The sequence below is a fragment of the Bison bison genome, unplaced genomic scaffold (assembly GCF_000754665.1).
Source record: "Bison bison bison isolate TAMUID 2011002044 unplaced genomic scaffold, Bison_UMD1.0 scf7180017863823, whole genome shotgun sequence".
NCBI classification, from domain to species: Eukaryota; Metazoa; Chordata; class Mammalia; order Artiodactyla; family Bovidae; genus Bison; species Bison bison.
In genome coordinates, this window is record NW_011494395.1 from 264,069 (window position 1) to 284,810 (window position 20,742).

The following is a 20,742-nucleotide window of genomic DNA, read 5'->3' on the forward strand; positions in this document are numbered from 1 at the left end:
TGAAAATTGACCATATAGTGTATGCTCAGTCATATCCAACTCTTTGCAACCTCATGGAAAACTCCTCTGTCTATGGAATTATCCCAGTCAGAATACTGGAATGGGTTGCCATTTTCTCTTCCAGGGGATCTTTTGAACCCAGGGATGAAGCCCACATCTCCTGAGGCTCCTGCATTGGCTGGTGGATTCTTCACCACCACTGAGTCACCTGGGAAGCCCTACCCTATACTGCCATAAGGCAAATCTCAACAAATGAAATGCAAATGAATCCTAAACCTATGAAAAAAATATTCAACCTTACTCAGAATGAGAAACAGACTCTAAAATTGTCTTGAGATTCTACTTCAGTCATGAAATTGGCAAAAAGAACTCTGTTGTTAACACTGATTTTTTTTTTTTTAAGGAGGGGAAACTTGTCATTTCATATATTGCTAGTAGTGATACAAATTGGTTTAATTTTTATAGAGGACAATTTTTAACAAATTGCCTTTTGTAGAGGCAATATTTAACAAATTTTAAAAAGCACAAATCTTTTGAGGCCACAGTACTATATCTAGGTATTTATTAGATGTGTACAAAGTGATGAGTAGACAAAGCTATGAACTGCAGTACTGTTTGTAATAAATAGCAAAAGACAATTTAAATATACCTCCTGAGGGTCTTGCTGAAGAAATTATGGTAGATTCATACAGTGGGATGCATCTACAAAAGAAGAAAGAGTCGGGGTGGGAAGAATGAGGTAGTTTAATTATGTATTAATATAGAACAGCCTCCAAGATATTTACTCAATGAAAAAAGAGCAGAAATTTGAACAGTATGCTATGACTTATATACAGAGTTTTCAAAGAAGGTATATGTGTGTACATGTGTAAGTGCACAGAGTATATCTGGAAGGATATACAGAGAGCTAGTTCGAGAGGAGAGCCCCGGGGAAGAGGACTAAGTAGCCAAGGAATGGGATTAGAGGGAGACTCACATTCACATTACATTACATTACAGGCTTACGTTGCACTCTATAGCATTTTCTACCTTTTGAATTTTGAGCAGGTGCATGTATTTGTAAGTATTTTGAAGCTACATCTGTGTATAATTTTGTTTTGTGATTTTATGCTTATTTTATAAATGTTTCTATATAGCATATTGCATATAATTAAGTCCTGCTAGGCGCTTTCTTCCGTGTTCTCTTATAAACAACGATCTGGATATCTGCTGTCCTTAATATACTACTTTATTCCTTCATGACTTCCTGACTTCCAGAATGCTCTTCTTTCTGCCTAGAATGTCACATTTACCCTGTTCTCTCCTTTTCTGCATATTCAATATGCTCATCCTAAGGGATCCAGTTCAAGTACTATCAGCCTTACCTGATTCTCTCAGGCATATGTACTTGGACTGTACTGGTACATGTCCAGAATAGAGATTTATTTTATGGTAATTGACTACTTATTAATTTCTCCTCCCCAAAGAATATGTATTTTCATCTTTATTAACCAAATCCTCTGACACCCCCAACCCTTGCCAAGATCTTGCTTTGAACTCAAAGTCCATAGTTCTATAATCTCTAAGGGTGACATTAACACCTCAGAGTCCTGTGCACACTTCAGCCCATTCCAGGGAGGGGGCTGGTTGTCCCATTTATGTTTCTGCAGCTCTACTGTTTGTTTCTGCAGTCTCTCTTTGTGTTTTGATAACTGTCTGCCCTTTAAGGGTGATGAATAGCCCTCTAATACGAACTCTGACCCCTCAGATCTGCTACTAATTTCACATTGGCCCAGAAACGGTAGAAAGCTGGTTGTGGATGTGATCTCTAGAGCCAAACTGTGCTTGGGACTGAATGCCAATTCTACCATTTAGCGGCTGTGTGATATAGGGGTTTCTTTCATTGAGCCCAACTTCAGTTTCTTCAAATGTAAATGAAGCTAATGAAGTAACTATTAAGATTGTTGCCAGAACTAAAGGATCCAATTTTTTTTTTAATGTTTAGGACAGTTCCTAGCACATTGTAAGCATTGTATAAATTTTTTTTTTTTTAATCATTCTCTCCACCAAGTTCTCTTCAGTGTTATAAGAATTCTTTGCTGAAGTCTCCAGAATAATTAAAGGCAATAACAAAAGGAAAAAAGTTTTCCGAACTGGTTACCCATCTATCAGATCAGATCAGATCAGATCAGTCGCTCAGTCGTGTCCGACTCTTTGCCACCCCATGAATCGCAGCACGCCAGGCCTCCCTGTCCATCACCAACTCCAGGAGTTCACCATGACTCATGTCTATCGAGTCAGTGATGCCATCCAGCCATCTCATCCTCTGTCCTCCCCTTCTCCTCCTGCCCCCAATCCCTCCCAGCATCAGAGTCTTTTCCAATGAGTCAACTCTTAACATGAGGTGGCCAAAGTACTGGAGTTTCAGCTTTAGCATCATTCCTTCCAAAGAAATCCCAGGGCTGATTTCCTTCAGAATGGACTGGTTGGATCTCCTTGCAGTCCAAGGGACTCTCAAGAGTCTTCTCCAACACCACAGTTCAAAAGCATCAATTCTTCGGCGCTCAGCCTTCTTCACAGTCCAACTCTCACATCCATATATGACCACAGGAAAAACCATAGCCTTGACTAGACAAACCTTTGTTGGCAAAGTAATGTCTCTGCTTTTGAATATGCTATCTATACTGATCCTCTATATGGTGGCACCCTCTCCTCACCATTCTGAGCTATATTCTCTGAGAATATTAGAGTCTAGACTAACCCCTTTAAAATCAGAATGAGGAAAAACTTAAATTCCTCCCCTAGTCCAAAGTTTATTTCCCTAATACAATATTTCTCCTTTTGTCCCTAGGGCTACTTTTCTCCATGATGACTGACAATGGGATTTTCAATTACTTTCAGGGGCACCCTCGTGTACCCAACAGTACTATCCATCAAAACCATGGTCTGATGTCAGTACACTTCCCAGAATTGAAGTTTCCAGTCATTTCTGTCCAATTCCTTTTTATAGCTGTTTTAGGACAATTTCCTTCAGGGCAAGTACTCTGCCTGCCTTATGCACTACTGTATTTCCAATGCCTGAATGTAGTAAGAACTCCATAAATGCACAAATAAATAAAAATAAGTAAAATAAAAATGAAAAGCTCGTATATATAGTTAAAATCGCCTTATAAACACTACTATCCTTTCATAGGTGAGGACATGCAGCTCACAGAGATAAAGTAATTCATCAAAGTCTGGCCCTCCCCTACTTTACTGAGGAATAATTGACAAATATATATTTTTAAAATCGTGGCTTGATATACATCTGCATGTATCTATCATATACATGTGGTGAATACATCTGCACGTGTGAGCACATATATGAATGATTACCAAAATCAATATCCATATCCATCACTTCACATAGTCAACACATGTGTGGTTAAGAACGTTTAAGACTGGACTTCCCTGGTGGTACAGTGGATAAGAATCTGCCTGCAATGCATGGGTTCAATCCCTGGTGTGGGAAGATTCCACATGCCATGGAGCAACTAAAATCCACGTGCCACAACTACTGAGCTCACATACTACGATTTCTGAAGCCACTGCACCTAGAGCCTGTGCTCCACAAGAGAAGCCACCACAGTGAGAAGCCCATGCACCACAACAGAAAGTAGCTCTTGCTCACCCACACACCACAACTAGAGAAAGCCCATCTATAGTCACCATGTGGTGGTGGTGGTGGCAGTCTAGTCACTAAATTGTGTCCAACTCTTGTGACCCTGTGGACTGTAGCCACCAGGCTCCTCTATCCATGGGATTTCCCAGGCAATAATACTGGAGTGGGTTGCTACTTCCTTCTCCAGGGGATCTTCCTGACCCAGGGATTAAACCTGAGTCTCCTGCATTGCAGGTGGATTTACTGCTGAGCCAGCTGTACATTAAATCCTCAGAATGTATTCTTTTTATAACACTGTGCACCCAATTTGACCTACATTTCCCTATTTCTCCTCCTCCTCCAAATTCTTATGACAATCAAATTGCACGCCTCATTCCAAATCTCCGCTTTCCACCACACCACAAAGCCCACACTCAAAATGGAATAAATCTTTATTTCTCTAGGAGAGAAAACTCTAGTGAGATACTACAAAGCTTTGCCTTAGCCTTATCCAATATCCAATATTTTAAAGAAACATATTGCATGCTAATAAAAGAAAAAAATTACATCATCATCTCAGTGAATAAAGAAAAAGCATTCAGGGAGGGGGGAACACTCCCATTCATGATAAAAACCTTCAGCACTAGGAAGAGAAGGGAACTTCCTTAACCTGATAAAGGGCACCCATGAGAAGCCTATAGAGAATAGCATACTTAAAAAAGAAAGACAGTGCTTTCCTCCCTGAAATCAGAACAAGAAAAGGGTGTCTGCTCTCAGCATTGTACTGGAGGTTTCAGCCATAAGAAATTAAATTTGTAGATAAACTATAGAATTTCATGATTAATAGGATTTGATCCAAAATTACAGCTAAAGGTTGCAGTGATTAACGCTGCAAACAAGACATGTAAGTTAAGGCCAAAAATAATGTGCTTCTGTTTAAAAACCAACTGGAAGATACAAAATTCTGAAAAAGGATTACTGGGTACCTACTGTGTGCCATGCACTGGAGATAAGAGACATGATTCCCTCCTAGATTTGTTAATTTCATACCCAAAAATAACTAGGCTAGACGAAAGCAAGTTTTCTAGCGGCCTTTCAACAATTTTGGCATTTATTAAGAATTCTCTAATTCAATTGTGTTAACTCTTTCAGCCTGAGACTGTATATACTTTGATTCTCCATGGTTTCCAATAAGTTTCAGAAGTTTAATACCTTCCTAATGGATGACTTTTGATGCTTTTGAACTGTGGTGTTGGAGAGGACTCTTGGGAATCCCTTGGTCTGCAAGGAGATCAAACCAGTCCATCCTAAAGGAAATCAGTCCTGAATATTCATTGGAAGGACTGATGCTGAAGCTGAAACTCCAATACTTTGGCCACCTGATGCGAAAAACTGACTCAATTGAAAAGACCCTGATGCTGGGAATGATCGAAAGCGGGAGGAGAAGGGGACAACAGAGGATGAGATAGTTGGATGGCATCATCAACTTAATGGACATGAGTTTGAGTAAACTCCAGGAGTTGGTGATGGACAGGGAGGCCTGGCATGCTCCCGTCCATGGGGTCGCAGAGTCGGACACGACTAAGCGACAGAAATGAACTGAACTGAATGGAAGACTACAGTGGCTCCCTGCTACCTCAGCCTAACTACAAGGAAGTTAAGGAAGTTTAATCAAAGCTGAAACAGGTGACTCGCGCATTTTAGGATGACAGGAACCAGAAGAGCGCCTAAAACTGCCTGAAATTCTAACAATTCTTCAAGTGTCCAGAAGGGTTTTCTGAGATTACGTCTCTGAGCATGAGCGGAAGTCACCCTTTGAGCAATCTGCAGTTAAATGATAGGTGCCATATTCAGGACAGAGTCATCCGTTTCCATTCTTTCCTCCTCGTTGCGCCCACAAGCAGGTGATCCGGTGACAAATTTGTCTTCGTTACTAGAAAATAAAGATCGTATTCAGCGAAGTTTTAAGGCAGCCACTCCCCATCTTCCCATAGTAAAGATGGAGGCGCCCTGAATGTCAACTACAGGTAATACCACTTCCGTATTTCTCTTGTGCCCTGGTCTAAGATGGCGGACGAGGCCACCCGGCGTGTCGTGTCTGAGATCCCGGTGCTGAAGACCAACGCCGGACCTCGAGATCGGGAGTTGTGGGTGCAGAGACTCAAGGAGGAATATCAGTCTCTTATACGGGTTAGTTGTGCTTCTACTGTCAACCGTGTCGTAAAAGGTTTGCGGGCAATCAGGTGTCCATCGGAATAGGCTCCGTGTGGAATCCACTTCCGGTTTTAAAGTTTAACTTAAAAATTCGAAGATACTGGATGACTTCGGGGCTGGGGGACTTAAGGAGCCGCGGTGGGCAGGAGGCAGAAGATACTCAAGCTAGGAACTACAGTGGGGCCAGATTTTCTTCCTGAAAGCAGCAGTTATTTTAGGGATACGCGGCCCAGGAAAATGACGTGTCTTTCTGGCTCCAGGTGATTGCTCTCCTGGATGTAGGGGAGGTGGTCTTAAGGATTTCTTAGAGCCCTAAGTCCGGGCCTGAGTCCCTCCGCTCTTTCACTTGTCCTAACGTAGGAATACATATTAGAGCGAAAAATTAAAGTAGGTATTAGTTGCAGAGAGATGAGGAGCTCAGCTCAGTTAGGAATGAACCGTTTTCTCAGCTAATCTCCGTTCTGTGGAAAAAATTTGACTTCTTGCGGTGGTCTCTGTCTGTTTCAAAGGTTTCCTGGTGCATGTATTCACTAAAAAATAAATTTAAAAAATAATGTACATCTGGTACCTAGGAAGGGTATCCAAAGCCGAATAAAGTGGAGCCTACCGATAGACAGAAACATATTATTATAATACATAAGGTGGAGAAAGAGGGAGAAGGAATCTGAGAAATTGCTAGGATGTTTTGAAGCAGGAGGTGAGATACCTAAATCTAGCCTGGGTTTGGTCAGGGAAGGCTTTTAGAAGAGGCAATGCTTGAGCTGAGACTGAAAGAGTAAACATAAGTTAGCCTTATAAAAAACGAGCATAAGAGAAGAACATTCAAGGCAAAAGGAACAGCATGAGCAAAGTTATGGAAGCTAGAAACACATGACCTATATGAAGAAACACAAGTAGTTCAGAGTTGTTAGAGCATCAGGGTGTGTCAGGGAGTGGTAGATAAGACAATAAATAGATTGGAGCACTTGAATTCTATCTTGGAGGCCTTGGGATACCTTTAAAGGATGTTAAGCAGAGGATGTTAACATGATGAGATTTGGGTTTAAATCAATCACTGGCAGAAGAGAGGAAAACAGAATTGGCAGGGCTAAGGCTGAAGTTTGGAGGCTGTCATTAATCCAGGCAAAAGAAAAGTGATAATATAAATTCAGCAGTTATGGTAAAGAGAGGAGAGGTAGACTTGAAGAATATTCAGAAGGTAAAATCAGCAGGATATCATAAAAGATTGGTTTGTAAAGGGGAAGGAGACTTAAGGATGATTTCCAGATTTTTAGCGTGGGTGACTGCACGCTAATACTGCCAATGGAGATTGGTGCTGTGAAGAAACAAGTCTGAAGGACTAGGGGGAAACTGGCACTGCCAAGTTTGAATTGCACCTGTGGAATGAAGGTAGAAGTTTCAATATACATTTGGATGTAGACTTTGAAGCTCTGGGAAAAGCTCTAGTTTAAAGATAAAGATTTAGAAGTCATCAGCATATGAGTGCTAGTCAAAATCAGGACAAAATGAAGTCTTGGGAAGGAATATGCCATAAAATGAGTTGTCGCTGAGATTGTCAGAAGTGAGAAGAAAAGCCAGGCAACATCATAAAGTTTTTTGTGCCTGTTAAATTGAGTAGAACCCAAGCGTTCTATTCTCTCTTCTGCACAAGTGCCCTACTTACCAATATGGCTTTGACTTCAACTTATGTCAGAAAAGTTGGGTAAAGAGAGTAAACATACTAAGTTGGGTAAACATACTAATCACACTTCTTTTGAGGGAAGGCGTACTGCCCTTGGCTCCAATTTCCCCCTCAAAAACCTCATTTTCTGCTTTTAGTATATGGAGAACAACAAGAATGCGGACAATGACTGGTTCCGACTGGAGTCCAACAAGGAAGGGACTCGGTAGGCAGACCCTCTCGGGAGTTGTGGCGGTGGGGATCTTACCTAGCTTAAGCATTCCGGTGTCCCAGAACCCACTTTCAGGCCTTTCCTGCCCCCTTCTAGTCTTCAGTCCCACAACTCCAGAGTTCCCAATTCCCAACCTATGGGTCTCCCAGGCTGGTCACCTAAGCCAAAAAGATGTCGTATGAGTATTAGAACAATGGGAAAATTGGACTGAGGTTTGGTTTCTGTTATAGGTGGTTTGGAAAATGCTGGTACATCCATGACCTCCTCAAATATGAGTTTGACATCGAGTTTGACGTGAGTATAATGGAGTGGTAGTTAATGGAGGTTAGTTGAGGATGATGGATTAGGTGATTGTTAACAAGCTAACCTTTCTTGGAGGGACCAAAGAAAACTTTTTAAATGGGAGGGAAAATCTTAATGACGTTTGAAACAAGCACAGGTTTTAATTACTCATCTCCATGTCCAGAACCCTGCTATGTAACTGCTGCTTGGGGGAGTTTGCAGCACCTTTCATTTCAACCAAGAAATGTGTATATCTGATTAGATTAGTTCCTTTCTATTCTGCTTCTGTCATATTAAAGCCTTGTAATTCTTCCAGATTCCTATCACATATCCCACTACTGCTCCAGAAATTGCAGTACCTGAACTAGATGGAAAAACAGCAAAGATGTACAGGTAGGACTTAACAGGAGATGGGAAAAGGTCAAAGAAGGCCTTGGTGAAGAACTCTCCAAGGCAGAAATTTCCCCAGAGTCTGCCGGCCTAGAGAAATTCTACATCTCCCTCTGCCAAGCCTGGGCAAAGCACTTAGATGACCTCGTTCTCAGTTCTGATCCCCAGTAGTCTTCCTGTGCTCTCAAGAATCTGCTTTGCTTTGTGGTGTACCTTGCATGTCAACACCTTCTGATCTTGTTCCTCTCATAGGGGTGGCAAAATATGCCTGACTGATCACTTTAAGCCTTTGTGGGCCAGGAATGTGCCTAAGTTTGGACTAGCTCATCTCATGGCTCTAGGGGTAAGTTTGGAGTATCTGGTGTATAAGAGGGGAAGGGGTTTGGTCCTGAGCGATATAAGAACAGTGAGAGTAAACCTGGAATAACAGTGTTTTCCTTTGGGTCTGTTCTCCCAGACTATCTCTAGGAAGGAGCTTCTGGTGGAATACAAGGCATTGACTGGCTGATAGTAATCTCACAGGGTCTCCCTTGTATTGCAGCTGGGTCCATGGCTGGCAGTGGAAATCCCCGATCTGATTCAGAAGGGAGTGATTCAGCATAAAGAGAAATGCAGCCAATGAAGGATCAAGCCACTGAGGCAGGACAGAGGGACCTTTGATAGGCTACTGTTCCTGTTTTCCTGTGCATCATTCTTCTTACTCATCTAACTGCTTCCCTTCATACCTCTTCACCCGTAATTGTTACTAAGTAGCTGCAGCAGACACTGCTGAAAAAAACAGCACTACTGCTGAATTTCTTAAGTTGGGCTACACAGGAAGAGGAAAGACTACGGCCTTGAAAAACCAAGAGGCAATTTATATCCCTTCCCTAGGTGGAGCACTGCGAGGTCTAGAGGGATAGGGGGGGACCAAAAGTGGGTACATAGTCTTTCTGGTTTCTGGAGACAACTCATCAATAAAAGCTGCTTTCTCTGGTGGCTTGCGGCTCTCATTGGTGGCTGTAATCGTGGGTGAGTAGCCTAAGGGTCAGCAGGCTACCACCCAAGGCACATGTACGACCATCCTAGTTCAGGGGGGAGGGGGAAATGGAGGAAGCTCTGGTCTGGACCAGAATGAAAGGAAATCCTGACTGCTGTCCCTGCTGCTGAAGTCTGCTCATGTGCTTGAGCAGGGAGCCTCCTGCTTCGGCCTGCAAGATGACTGAAGACTGGTTTTGAAGGGTCAGTATTCCCTACCCTCCGAGGAGCTTCCCATCCCTATGTGGATACTTCTCTGTTCTGTGGGCTGGACCCTACGTTCGCATCCCTGCTCCCTGGGAAGGTCTGTGCTGCAAGCCGGGGGGCCATACAACGATTGTCAGGTTTATATCCTTTAGGGCCACAAGATGGGGCGATGGGACTCTACTTTAGGGACTTGCTTTGGAATGATGGTCTAAAGAAAATTTTTGGCAGAGCTGGGAACTGGCGGTCCTAAAGTTGGCTGTGTTTCCATGGTGTCAGCGGCGGAGCCAAGGGGGCGGGTTCACGCAAGCGCCGAGGATGCAGGTGGGTGGATTCTGAGTGTGGGTGCGCAGGCGCCCTGAGAGACAGTGAAGCCGGTGGCCGGTGGCCGGGCGGGACCAACAAAGATGGCGGCGGCCCCTGCGGCGGGAGAGAGCTGGGCGATAGCTGCGGCTAAAGCTGCAGCCGGGCCCGCGGGGGCGCTGCGCGAGGGTAGTAGGGGGTGGCCCTGAGCTGAGGCCTGACCCCGGTTGGCCTCCCCCGCCGCCTCACTCGGGGACAGGTACGGTCCGGGGCGTATGGCGTGGGGGGTTCCGAGGGAAGACTGCTCCAGACTCGAGAGATCGCCCTCCACAAAGGCAAAGCCGCTGGGGTCCTGGCAGGCCTGAGAGAACTGGGCTGGAGGGACCAGCATCCTTGGATCGTGGAGAATATGCCTCTGGACCCCGTAGCCAATCAGCAGCCTCGGCCTTTCTGCCCTCGAGGGGGGCGGACCCGGTTGAAAGCTGCTGTGGTGGGCGAGGTGCAGAGCTTGAGGGTCAGGGAATTAGTTGTTCGTCCTCCCTGCTCGCCACTGCCCCTAAGCCCCGACATCACTTTGGAGCTCAGAGGCGGGGGGAGGGAGTGATTGGCAAGTCACCCTTTTAATCTGCTTCATTTGCAGCCCGGAGGGGCAGAGGTTTGAGAATGGAATGCTATCTTTGGGGCTGTTGTACTTGCATCCACACCCCTATTTGACCAGAGGTTCTAAATGACCCAGAGCACATCCCACTTGACTAGCCAAGTATGGGGGACCTTCATGAACATTTAGATTATAAAGACAGGCGAGATAGGAACTGTCTTTTCATTGGCTCTCCAGTAAAGCTATATTCTGCAGGAAGAGGGTAAGGAATGTAGAGTCAAACCTCTGGACTGCTATCATTCATTCATTCATTTACTCAATGGTTGCTAAGTGTTTACTTTGTGCCAAACACTATGCTAGCTATTGGGGATACAATGACTGACATGATACGGTTCCTGCCCTCCATGCATATAGCCAGGTATGGTAGCCTAGGTTCCCACCTCCCTCCATGTTCAAATGTTGACCCTGTCTTCTTCTCCCAGGTCCAGCCTGTGGCGTCCACAATGCCCCAGGCTTCTGAGCACCGCCTGGGACGGACCCGAGAGCCACCTCTTAATATCCAGCCCCGAGTGGGATCCAAGCTACCATTTGCTCCCCGGGCCCGGAGCAAGGAGCGACGAAACCCAGCCCCTGGGCCAAATCCCATGTTACGACCTCTGCCTCCTAGGCCAGGTCCCCCTGAGGAACGGCTCAAGAAACTGGACCTGGGACGGGGACGGACCTCAGGCCCTCGTCCCAGTGGCCCACTTCGGGCAGATCATGGAGTTCCCCTGCCTGGCTCACCACCTCCAACTGTGGCTCTGCCTCTCCCATCCAGGACCAACCTAGCCCGTTCCAAGTCTGTGAGCAGTGGGGACTTGCGTCCAATGGGGATTGCCTTGGGAGGGCACCGTGGCACTGGAGAGCTGGGGGCTGCACTGAGCCGCTTGGCTCTCCGGCCTGAGCCACCCCCTTTGAGACGTAGCACCTCTCTCCGCCGCCTCGGGGGCTTTCCTGGGCCACCCACTTTGTTCAGCATACGGACAGAGCCCCCTACTCCCCATGGCTCCTTCCACGTGATATCTGCCCGGCCCTCTGAACCTTTCTACTCCGATGACAAGATGGTGAGGATTCGCCAGCACACGTGGCCTTCCATGTCCACACGTTCCTCCATGCCTCCAGCTTTCTTGCCATCATATGGCTTTCCTTTCTCCTTTTCCCCCAAATTTCTTTTTCACCCCTTCATTTCAGTAGTGTGGACTCTCTTCTCCCTTACTTAAGTACTCTTGAGCCTCATAGACCCTTTTTGGGCTTGTCTGTGACTCCCCAGCATGGTTTGCCATTTCATTCTCCAAGGAATTAACTCAACCATTTGGAATTATTTGGGTCCCCAGGCCCTTAATTTCCCTTGCTGTGCCTTCTCTCCTAGGATGCTTGCCTAGGTTTAATTAATCTCTGGAGCGAAGGAGGGGCGGGCTCAGAACATCTGAGCTAATGTGGTTGCCCATTTCCCCGAGCTAAGTGAGCTAGGCTGATTGAAGTTGGAGCCATCAGGAGAGGGTGTAGAAAGGGGCCACGGGTGCAGGAGGGGGCCTTGCGGGTAGCAAGGTAGGGGTGGGGAGCAGCTGGGCAACCATGCCAGTGCTTGGGGAGTTGCCCCAGGAGTTGCATCGCCGGCTAGCTGGGCAGAGGAGTAAGTGGGGAACAGATGGGACAGCCATGGCTGAGACCGTGGTACACTCAGCTGTGATGGGCTTACTGCTCATGGCCAGTGAGGTAGGGAGACCCTGATACTCAGTGAGGGAAGAAATGTAGAGTTTGGGGGTGAAGGATGGGACGGGGAAGGCAGTGGGCAGCATGCTGTGGGAAGGTTAAAGTGCCAGGTAGGGTATACAGGCACCTGTTGACTGTTCTGTACTGACCTTCCAGGCTCATCACACACTGCTTCTGGGCTCTGGTCATGTTGGCCTCCGAAATCTGGGGAACACGGTGAGAGCCATTCTTCATCCTTCTGAACAGGAATGTGGACTGGTGCTGGTGACAGGCATGGGGAGGGAAACTAGAAGCGCAGCACTGAAGTTCTCCTAAGGCTTCTTGGGTCTCTCCTGCTCCCCAGTGCTTCCTGAATGCTGTGCTACAGTGTTTGAGTAGCACCCGGCCTCTTCGGGACTTCTGTCTGCGAAGGGACTTCCGTCAAGAGGTGCCTGGAGGGGGCCGAGCCCAGGAGCTCACTGAAGGTAGGGCCACAACTCCTGCTCCCCCCTTTCAAGTCCTCTTTCCCCCAAAAAAAGGACTTTGTAGGTTCCTCTGCCAGTAGCGGTGACCCTGAGCCTGAAAGCTGGCAGTTGTATCTGTTTTTCCCTGTGTCTGATTTCCTAGAGGTTGTTTTCCACCCTCTGGGCCTCCTCTTGCTTCCCTCTTGTAGTCATTAACTTTTGTTTCCCTTCCCTACTCCCATCCTAACAGCCTTTGCAGATGTGATTGGTGCCCTGTGGCACCCTGATTCCTGTGAAGCTGTGAATCCTACTCGATTCCGAGCTGTCTTCCAGAAATACGTCCCCTCCTTCTCTGGATACAGGTGGGAGAGCTGGAGGGTATGGGATTTCTCTCTGGCCTTGTCTGGGGGTAGGAGCCCTGGCAGTCTCATTCTGAGCCTTGAGATGCTCTTCATCCAGGAAGTGGGGACAGATGTCTGGGCAAAGATTAGTGACTGTGGACTAGGGAGGAGTCAGTTGCCCATGCTCTTTGTCTGGCTGCAGCCAGCAGGATGCCCAAGAGTTTCTGAAGCTCCTCATGGAGCGGCTACACCTTGAAATCAACCGCCGAGGCCGCCGGGCTCCACCAATCCTGGCCAGTAGTCCTGCTCCCCACCCACCCCGCCTTGGAGGGGCTCTGCTAGAAGAACCTGAGTTAAGGTAAGGTTGCTCCCCCTCCCTCTTCTCCCCAGTAGTTTATCAGCAGCATTCATCCTTCATAGAATTGAGTTAGTCATGGTTGAGGCTGTAGGGTCCAAGGAAATACATAGTTCAGAAAATGGTTTGTGAAGCAGTGCAGAAGCAGGAAGAAGGAAAGAGGAGGCTGAGGGGCGCAGATGGAAGCAGAAGATAGTGCTGTGGCTGTCACCATATTGACGGAGGAGGGGATAATTAATTTATAAGGTACAAAAGGGGTTTGGAGCCAGGTGGAGGAAGACGGCATGTTCTTCCCCTGTCTACATTCCTTTGTTTTCCTCTCACCAGAAAGTCCTCTGAAGGAGGGCTCCTTTGACTCTTTCTTGAAATTCAAAGAAGGAGCTGGGGCACAGAGGGGGTCGGGTATGGGGTGGGGTGGGGTACAGGGCTTTGTGGATCATTTCAGTGGTGGTGGGGGTGCCCAGCATTCCTGCTGTCTTATGGATGCTTCCCACTTGCCTTGCTTTGTGGTAGCGATGACGATCGAGCCAACCTAATGTGGAAGCGTTACCTGGAAAGAGAGGACAGCAAGATCGTGGGTATGGAGTAAAACAAAGTGATGGAGGGAGTGTCTGTGTGTCTGTGTGTGGGGGAAGTTCGTGGGTATGAAGTAAGGCAGTGATGGGGGAAAGTGTGGTGGGGGTGGCGGTGCTGGCTTGGCAGAAAAAAATCAGTACTGTTGAGGGGTATGGGAACAGGACTGGGTGGTAAAGCTGTTAGGGGTTTGTGAGGAGTGTTGGTGGTCGGAAAGGAAAGGTCAGGTAAGGGGGTGGGATTCCAAGAAAGCACCTTAGGCATCCCACAGTGACTGTTTCTCCTGCCTCTTTGCTTCTATCTAGACCTGTTTGTGGGCCAGTTGAAAAGTTGTCTCAAGTGCCAGGCCTGTGGGTATCGCTCCACGACCTTCGAGGTTTTTTGTGACCTGTCCCTGCCCATCCCCAAGGTGGGATTCCAGAAGATTCCAGGGGTGGATGGGACATGGGTTCTGTGATGCAACCCTCCCACCCCTAGTGTGGGAGGGAACCCTGTGGGTCTCTGGAGCAGAAATGAAGCTTGGATTACTTGCGAAGAGTTGGAAAAGTAAATTCATACCATGCTGACCCTTCACTCCCCTTTCCCCCCAGAAAGGATTTGCTGGGGGCAAGGTGTCTCTGCGAGATTGTTTCAACCTTTTCACCAAGGAAGAAGAGCTAGAATCGGAGAATGCCCCAGTATGTGGGGGTTCACAAGGGATATAGTAAGGGTGGGAAGCCGGGGTGGGGAGCTCCATATGTGTAAAAGGGGTTGCATGGTGCCTGAGTATGAAGAATGACACGTGTCAGGGTTTGTAAAGGAGTTTCAGGTATGTCCTGGTGCTTCCAGGGCAAAGGGCAGCGGCCCAGAGGATGCAGAAGTGTATGCAGAGCACAGTGAATTTGTGAGTCAGGATGCCAGAAAAGCTAGCTGAGGTGAGAAACACGTTAACCTTATAACATAATTTGACATTTATTTAGGTGTGTGACCGATGTCGGCAGAAAACACGAAGTACCAAAAAGTTGACAGTACAGAGATTCCCCCGCATTCTCGTGCTCCGTATCCTAATCTTCAGATTATTTCTCCCATTCATTCTTTTTTCCACATTTTCCATGTTTACAGAAGCTGGACATTTGGGAATTCAGTTTGCCTTAGGAAAAGCCGGCCACTCCACCTTTCCCTATCACGCTCCCCAAATGTGTTCCAGGAGGGGTGGTGGACAACATTCAATTCCTCAGCCCCCCTCAGAGGCCCTCTGCCTCCCAAATTCTCCTTAACCAGAGCTTAGATCTTAATCGATTTTCCGCCTCCCGAGGCTCCATCAAGAAAAGTTCAGTAGGTGTAGACTTCCCACTGCAGCGACTGAGCCTAGGGGACTTCGCCAGTGACAAAGCCGGTGAGTCTGATAGGGAAGGTCTTGGGGAGCTCCATGCAGGGGAGGGAAGAGTGAGAGCGGGGCACAGCTCTGACTGTAAGATTTGGTTGTCTGTAACCCTGAAGGAAGCCCCGTGTATCAGCTGTACGCCCTTTGCAACCACTCGGGCAGCGTCCACTATGGCCACTACACAGCCCTGTGCCGGTGCCAGACTGGCTGGCACGTCTACAATGACTCTCGGTGAGAAGAGCCTGCTACTCCCCTCCGGCCCTGTCCCCACAGCAGCCCTGACACCTTTCCCAAAGAAGAAGCCCCAGGAGAGCACAGTGCTGGGCGGTGGGGGCGGGGTTGGTATCCTGATCACTGCCTGGATGCTGTGAGGTTGATCTTGTGGGGAGGTAGAACACGCAGAGATGATCACACCTCTTTCCCCATGTCTCTTCTTCCTAGTGTCTCCCCTGTCAGTGAAAACCAGGTGGCGTCCAGTGAGGGCTACGTGCTGTTCTACCAACTGATGCAGGAGCCACCCCGGTGCCTGTGACATCCCTTTTATGCCCTGGCACCTGTGAAACCCTTTCAACACCCTTAAGCCCCCAGGCTCCCCATTTACCTCAGAGACGTCTATTTTTGTGTCTTTTTAATCGGGGAGGGGGGAGGGGGTGGTTGTACCTCCCATTATTTTTTTTATTAAAAAATACCCTTTCACCTGGAGGCTCCCTTGTCTCCCAGTCCCATGTACAGAGCTCCACAGGCCCCTGCCCGTGTACAGCCCCCAGATCCTCTACAGTCTCACTTTTTTTGTGAATAAATTTATTTAAAAAAAAAAAAAGATGTCCTTATTTGTATTTGTGTTTTAAGGGTGTGGAGATACAGAACTAGGCCGAATGGGGAGTCTTCCTGGGACCCAGTTCCCTCTCCGAACAGATGGGGGCACGCTCAGAGCCGTGGGGGTGGGGATGCGATGGGACCAGGACACGGTGATGCCAGGGTTTACATTGGGAGGAGAAGAGGGAAGGCAAACTTGAGACCCGTGAAGCTGTAAGGAATCCTGGAGCTAGAGGGAGGACACGGGGGTCCACGGGTTTTGCCAGCGTAGGGGGCTGCCTCTCGAGAGCTTGGTACCCAGGGACCCCTGTGGATAAACACGGTACGCTGCCGGGCTGCCCTAGCTCCCACAGGCCCAGGCTGTTGCTAACATCAAGGAGCTGTTGATGAAGCCACCTCCCCACGGACCAGCCTCCAGTGTCCCTATCTACTCTCCCTACAACCAAAGCTCATGGGACCCTCCCTGCAGGGTTCTCACCCTAGGCGGGGCCTGGGAAGCTCGACCCGGGGAATGCTGACCAGGATTCAGCCCTCGCCGCTCCAGCCCTGAAGGGAGAGCCGTGCGAGATACGGCCGCTCTCTCCAGCCCGGCACCGAACCAGTTAATTTCCAGCTTCAGAGAACCGCCTTCTACAGGCTGGAGCATCCGCGAGACTAGAATGGACGGAGAGTCGGAGAGGCCAAAAAGCTTGGGGGCGGAGGCTACGGGCTGAAAGCACTAGGCCTAGATAGGGGTGGGAGGGAAAGCGCTCCAGAACACCGGCGTCCAGTTGGGTCCCCGAGCCCTGCGCGAGCAGATAGCGTGGGCGTGGCCCTTATCCGCCTCCCCTGTCCCCCCGGATCGCCGGCGGGGTGATGCGCTGAGACCTCTACCTCCTCCTTTCGCCTCATTTTTCTCGTTCCCCTCGTGGGTGAGTCCTAGGCCCTGGGAGGGGACCTCAGAGTTCCACCACCCCATCCGCCGGCTCTGGGTTTCCCCGAAAGCAGCGAATGGCCGGGGGTGGAACGCGGAGCTCGCAGGTTTTCTGGAGAGCAGGCTGCTTGCAGTCACGCTGTTCGTAGTGCCTCTTCACCCGCAGGTTTCTTCATGGGCCGGACCGTGGTCGTGCTGGGCGGAGGGATCAGCGGCTTGGCCGCCAGTTACTATCTGAGCCGGGCCCCCTGTCCCCCCAAGGTGAGTGCGCCACGCTGCCAGAGGGAGCGCCTTTAACACTTCTCTCCCATTTCCAGCAGGAGCGAATGCGCCGCCCCCTTTTTCTCCTGACCACTTATGCCGCCGAGGCTGTGGCTGTAGGCTGCAGTGTCTCCCTCTTGCCCTCAGGTGGTCTTGGTGGAGGGCAGCGAGCGCCTGGGAGGCTGGATCCGCTCAGTACGAGGGCCAGATGGTGCCATTTTTGAACTTGGACCTCGAGGAATTCGGCCGGCAGGAGCCCTGGGAGCCCGGACCCTGCTCCTGGTGAGCGGCTTGTGCAATGCCTAGGAGGTATTGCGGAGAGGCCTTCACTAGAGGATAGAGTTAAGGGGAGCAAGTGGATTTGGTGGCCAGTCCTTTCCTTAGTATATCCTCTTCTTGAGGACGTGTGGAGAGCAGGTTTCTGAGCTTGGCTTGGACTCAGAAGTGTTGCCGGTCCGGGGAGACCATCCAGCTGCCCAGAACAGGTTCCTGTATGTAGGTGGTGCTCTGCATGCCTTGCCCTCTGGCATCAGGTAACGTTGTCACTTCCTTACTCCCATCCTTCTCCTTTGCCCTTGTCCTCACATCCCTTCTATTTCCTCATCTCCCTGTCTGTCAGCCCTCCCAGCAAAAGGGGCCAAACGAATAGAAATGATCCCCTGGAGCTGGAGAGGTAAATCAAAGCTCCCTTTTCACTGTGCCTTCCTCCATGCAGGGGGCTCCTCCGCCCTTCACCTCCCTTCTCCAAACCTCTGTTCTGGGCTGGGCTGAGGGATTTGACCACCCCTCGTGGCAAAGACCCTGATGAGACTGTGCACAGTTTTGCCCAGCGCCGCCTTGGTCCCGAGGTAACACCACCCAGAAGCCCCCAGATCCCTCCCCTTCTAAACCGGCTGCAAATCTACCACTGGGGCCCAAACCTACCACTGGGGCCTCTTCTGTAGCCTCTGAAAATGCCCTCTTCTCTTCGTACCCAGTAGCCCCCCAAACTCAGTGTTGAGGTGAATGCCTTCACTTCCTTCCCATCCATCTGTTGTAGCCAGACTGCTTTCCAAGTAAACCCATGCTGCCCCCATTCCCTACCAAGCAGGGATTAGTGGAAATTACTGCAGTTTATTCCTTGGCCTCTCAATCCTAGTCTCACCCTTAAGGTGGCATCTCTAGCCATGGACAGTCTCTGCCGTGGAGTGTTTGCAGGCAACAGCCGTGAGCTCAGCATCAGGTCCTGCTTTCCCAGTCTCTTCCAAGCTGAGCAAACCCATCGTTCCATATTACTGGGGCTGCTGCTGGGGGCAGGTGAGGGGGCAGTTGGTTCAAGGGTTGAAGGTATTAAGGACTGCCAGAATGAGGGACTGGAGGCAAGGGGTGCTATTTTAATGATTCTTCTCTGCTTCCTCCCCTGCAGGCCGGGCCCCACAGCTGGACTCAGCACTTATTCGCCAAGCTCGGGCTGAGCGCTGGAGCCAGTGGTCACTCCGTGGAGGGCTGGAGACATTGCCCCAGGCCCTCCACGCCCACCTGACTAGTAGGGGTGTCAGTGTTCTCCAAGGCCAGCCAGTCTGTGGGCTCAGTCTCCAGGCAGAAGGGCGCTGGAAGGTAGGTGAGCCTCCTGGACTGTAATGAACCTGTGTGTTAGAGTTTTCATCTTTGTTTAAACTCCAGGACTGGAGTTTCTCTTTTTCTTCTGTCCTACAAGCTGCTTAAGTATGGGCTACCCCAGGTTCTTAGGCCTTCTTTGTGGACCTTCCTCCAAGACCATCTGATCCAGATCTGTGGATAGAAGTAGTACTTATATATAAGTGGCTCCCAGCTAAGGGAAAGAACCACCCAGCTCCACTAAACATTTCAAATTGGCCCACTGGCTTTTGTCTGGCCCACTTGCTGGAGTAACAGGGGGATGGTTTTTGTTCTGACAACATAGTCAGTCTCTTCATCCTGAGTCAGCATCCAGTCTCTCTCCTGCCACTTGGGTGCTGGGAAACTGAGGCACAATTCCCATGATTTCTGTCTTTTAATGTTTTCATCCTTTCAGGTGTCTCTAGAGGACAGCAGCCTGGAGGCTGACCACATTATTAGTGCCATTCCAGCTTCAGGTAATGGGATAGCCACCCTCCCCTTCCCCAGCCAGGGTGAGGCACCCTAGCTTCTTCCTGGGCCAACGGGACCATACCATGCCCTTGAACTGCTCATCCCTGTGGGGATCTTATCCTAAGGAGGGTGGCCAAAACTGCACTGGGAACGCCTCCTGAGGCAGGCTGCTCTCTCCTCCAGTGCTCAGCAAGCTGCTCCCTGCTGAGGCCGCACCTCTGGCCCGTGCCCTGAGCACCATCACTGCTGTGTCTGTGGCTGTGGTGAATCTGCAGTACCGAGGAGCTCGTCTGCCTGTCCAGGTGTGACTCAGAAAAGGAGGCGAGACAGACACGGGCTCAACTGGAACCCTTCCGTCCTGACCCATTCTCTTTGTTTTCTCCAGGGATTTGGACATTTGGTGCCATCCTCAGAAGATCCAGTTATCCTGGGAATCGTGTATGACTCCGTTGCTTTCCCTGAGCAGGATGGGAACCTGCCTGGCCTCAGACTGACTGTGAGAGAAGGCAGCCATGCTTAGTGGGGGTTTCCAAAGGGCTCCTCTCTGCCCCAGTGCAGTAAGGCCAGGCTGGTCAGTGCCATCTTCCCTCCTTAGGTGATGCTGGGAGGTTCCTGGTTACAGACACTAGAAGCCAGGGGCTGTGTCTTATCTCAGGAGCTGCTCCAACAGGAGGCAGAGAAAGCTGCTGCCACTCAATTAGGACTGAATGAGCCACCAAGTCACTGCTTGGTCCATCTACACAAGGTGAGTTGGTAACACAAGGTAAACACTCTTCAGCTACCTAGTAGAGGCAGGCTTGGAAGCACTGTCTATCCAGGCCTGTTGTTGTTCAGTTACTAAGTCATGTTTGACTCTTTGTGACCCCACAGAATGTAGCACCCAGGCCTGGGATATCAATAATAATGTTTTCCCTGTATCCCTTTTTCTCTCCCCAGAACTCTATCCCCCAGTATACATTAGGCCACTGGCAAAAACTGGGTAAGTTGAGAAAGCAGCTGGGCTGAGAAGAGCCATGAAAATAGACCCCAGCTGTAATATTCCTTTTCTTTCCTTTCAGAGTCAGCTGCCCAATTCCTGGCTGCTCAGAAGCTGCCTTTGACTCTGGCCGGGGCCTCCTATGAGGGGGTTGCTGTCAATGACTGTATAGAGAGCGGGCGTCAGGCAGCAGCCCGTGTCTTGGGCACAGAACCCAACAGTTGATCCTCAGCTCCCACTTCTTCTTGCCCCTGGTGGCAGGGATTCTCTCACCCATGAAAATAAAAGTTGCTAAAGCTTGGCTTGGCCTGGCTGTTCTGTCATCCAAGGGCAGAAGGTGGG

At 49.2% G+C, this 20,742-nt stretch overlaps 3 protein-coding genes across 11 annotated transcripts in view; all 3 read left to right on the forward strand.

Moving 5' to 3' along the window:
* UFC1 (ubiquitin-fold modifier conjugating enzyme 1) overlaps positions 1–9,375 on the forward strand; it is a 24,258-nt gene extending 14,883 nt beyond the window's left edge. Inside the window, exons 1-7 of one of the 2 annotated variants that reach the window (XM_010833671.1) lie at positions 5,427–5,523; positions 5,687–5,809; positions 7,652–7,719; positions 7,956–8,019; positions 8,324–8,400; positions 8,650–8,740; positions 8,939–9,375. In XM_010833671.1, the coding sequence (XP_010831973.1) occupies positions 5,687–5,809; positions 7,652–7,719; positions 7,956–8,019; positions 8,324–8,400; positions 8,650–8,740; positions 8,939–9,019 (504 nt within the window). In that variant the 5' untranslated portion in view covers positions 5,427–5,523 and the 3' untranslated portion in view covers positions 9,020–9,375. Of the gene's footprint in view, positions 1–5,426; positions 5,524–5,686; positions 5,810–7,651; positions 7,720–7,955; positions 8,020–8,323; positions 8,401–8,649; positions 8,741–8,938 lie in introns of those variants that run through there. The other variant, XM_010833670.1, reaches the window with a different exon arrangement.
* Positions 9,376–9,450: 75 nt separating this feature from the next.
* USP21 (ubiquitin specific peptidase 21) lies at positions 9,451–16,152 on the forward strand. Of its 3 annotated transcripts, none has more exons than XM_010833667.1 (13): positions 9,451–10,180; positions 11,002–11,622; positions 12,428–12,487; positions 12,615–12,735; positions 12,965–13,076; positions 13,258–13,413; positions 13,924–13,988; positions 14,289–14,392; positions 14,574–14,660; positions 14,943–15,021; positions 15,251–15,358; positions 15,463–15,577; positions 15,788–16,152. In XM_010833667.1, exons 2-13 carry the CDS (start codon positions 11,023–11,025, stop codon positions 15,876–15,878), a joined length of 1,698 nt encoding a protein of 565 aa, XP_010831969.1. In that variant the 5' UTR covers positions 9,451–10,180; positions 11,002–11,022; the 3' UTR covers positions 15,879–16,152. The 3 variants fall into 3 exon arrangements, with proteins under 3 accessions (XP_010831969.1, XP_010831971.1, XP_010831970.1); XM_010833669.1 differs by having other exon boundaries at positions 11,002–11,361; XM_010833668.1 differs by lacking the exon at positions 14,574–14,660.
* Positions 16,153–16,556: 404 nt separating this feature from the next.
* On the forward strand, positions 16,557–20,701 carry PPOX (protoporphyrinogen oxidase). 6 transcript variants are annotated; one of them, XM_010833677.1, is made up of 13 exons: positions 16,557–17,073; positions 17,242–17,336; positions 17,484–17,645; positions 17,738–17,869; positions 18,052–18,184; positions 18,488–18,632; positions 18,742–18,932; positions 19,369–19,429; positions 19,608–19,726; positions 19,810–19,920; positions 20,020–20,169; positions 20,361–20,403; positions 20,483–20,701. In XM_010833677.1, the coding sequence occupies exons 3-13, from the start codon at positions 17,635–17,637 to the stop codon at positions 20,623–20,625; spliced, it is 1,239 nt and encodes a 412-aa protein (XP_010831979.1). In that variant the 5' UTR covers positions 16,557–17,073; positions 17,242–17,336; positions 17,484–17,634; the 3' UTR covers positions 20,626–20,701. The 6 variants fall into 6 exon arrangements, with proteins under 6 accessions (XP_010831979.1, XP_010831978.1, XP_010831977.1 ...); XM_010833676.1 differs by having other exon boundaries at positions 17,484–17,618; XM_010833674.1 differs by having other exon boundaries at positions 16,558–17,073; positions 17,225–17,336; positions 17,484–17,618; positions 17,754–17,869.
* Positions 20,702–20,742: the final 41 nt, after the last annotated feature.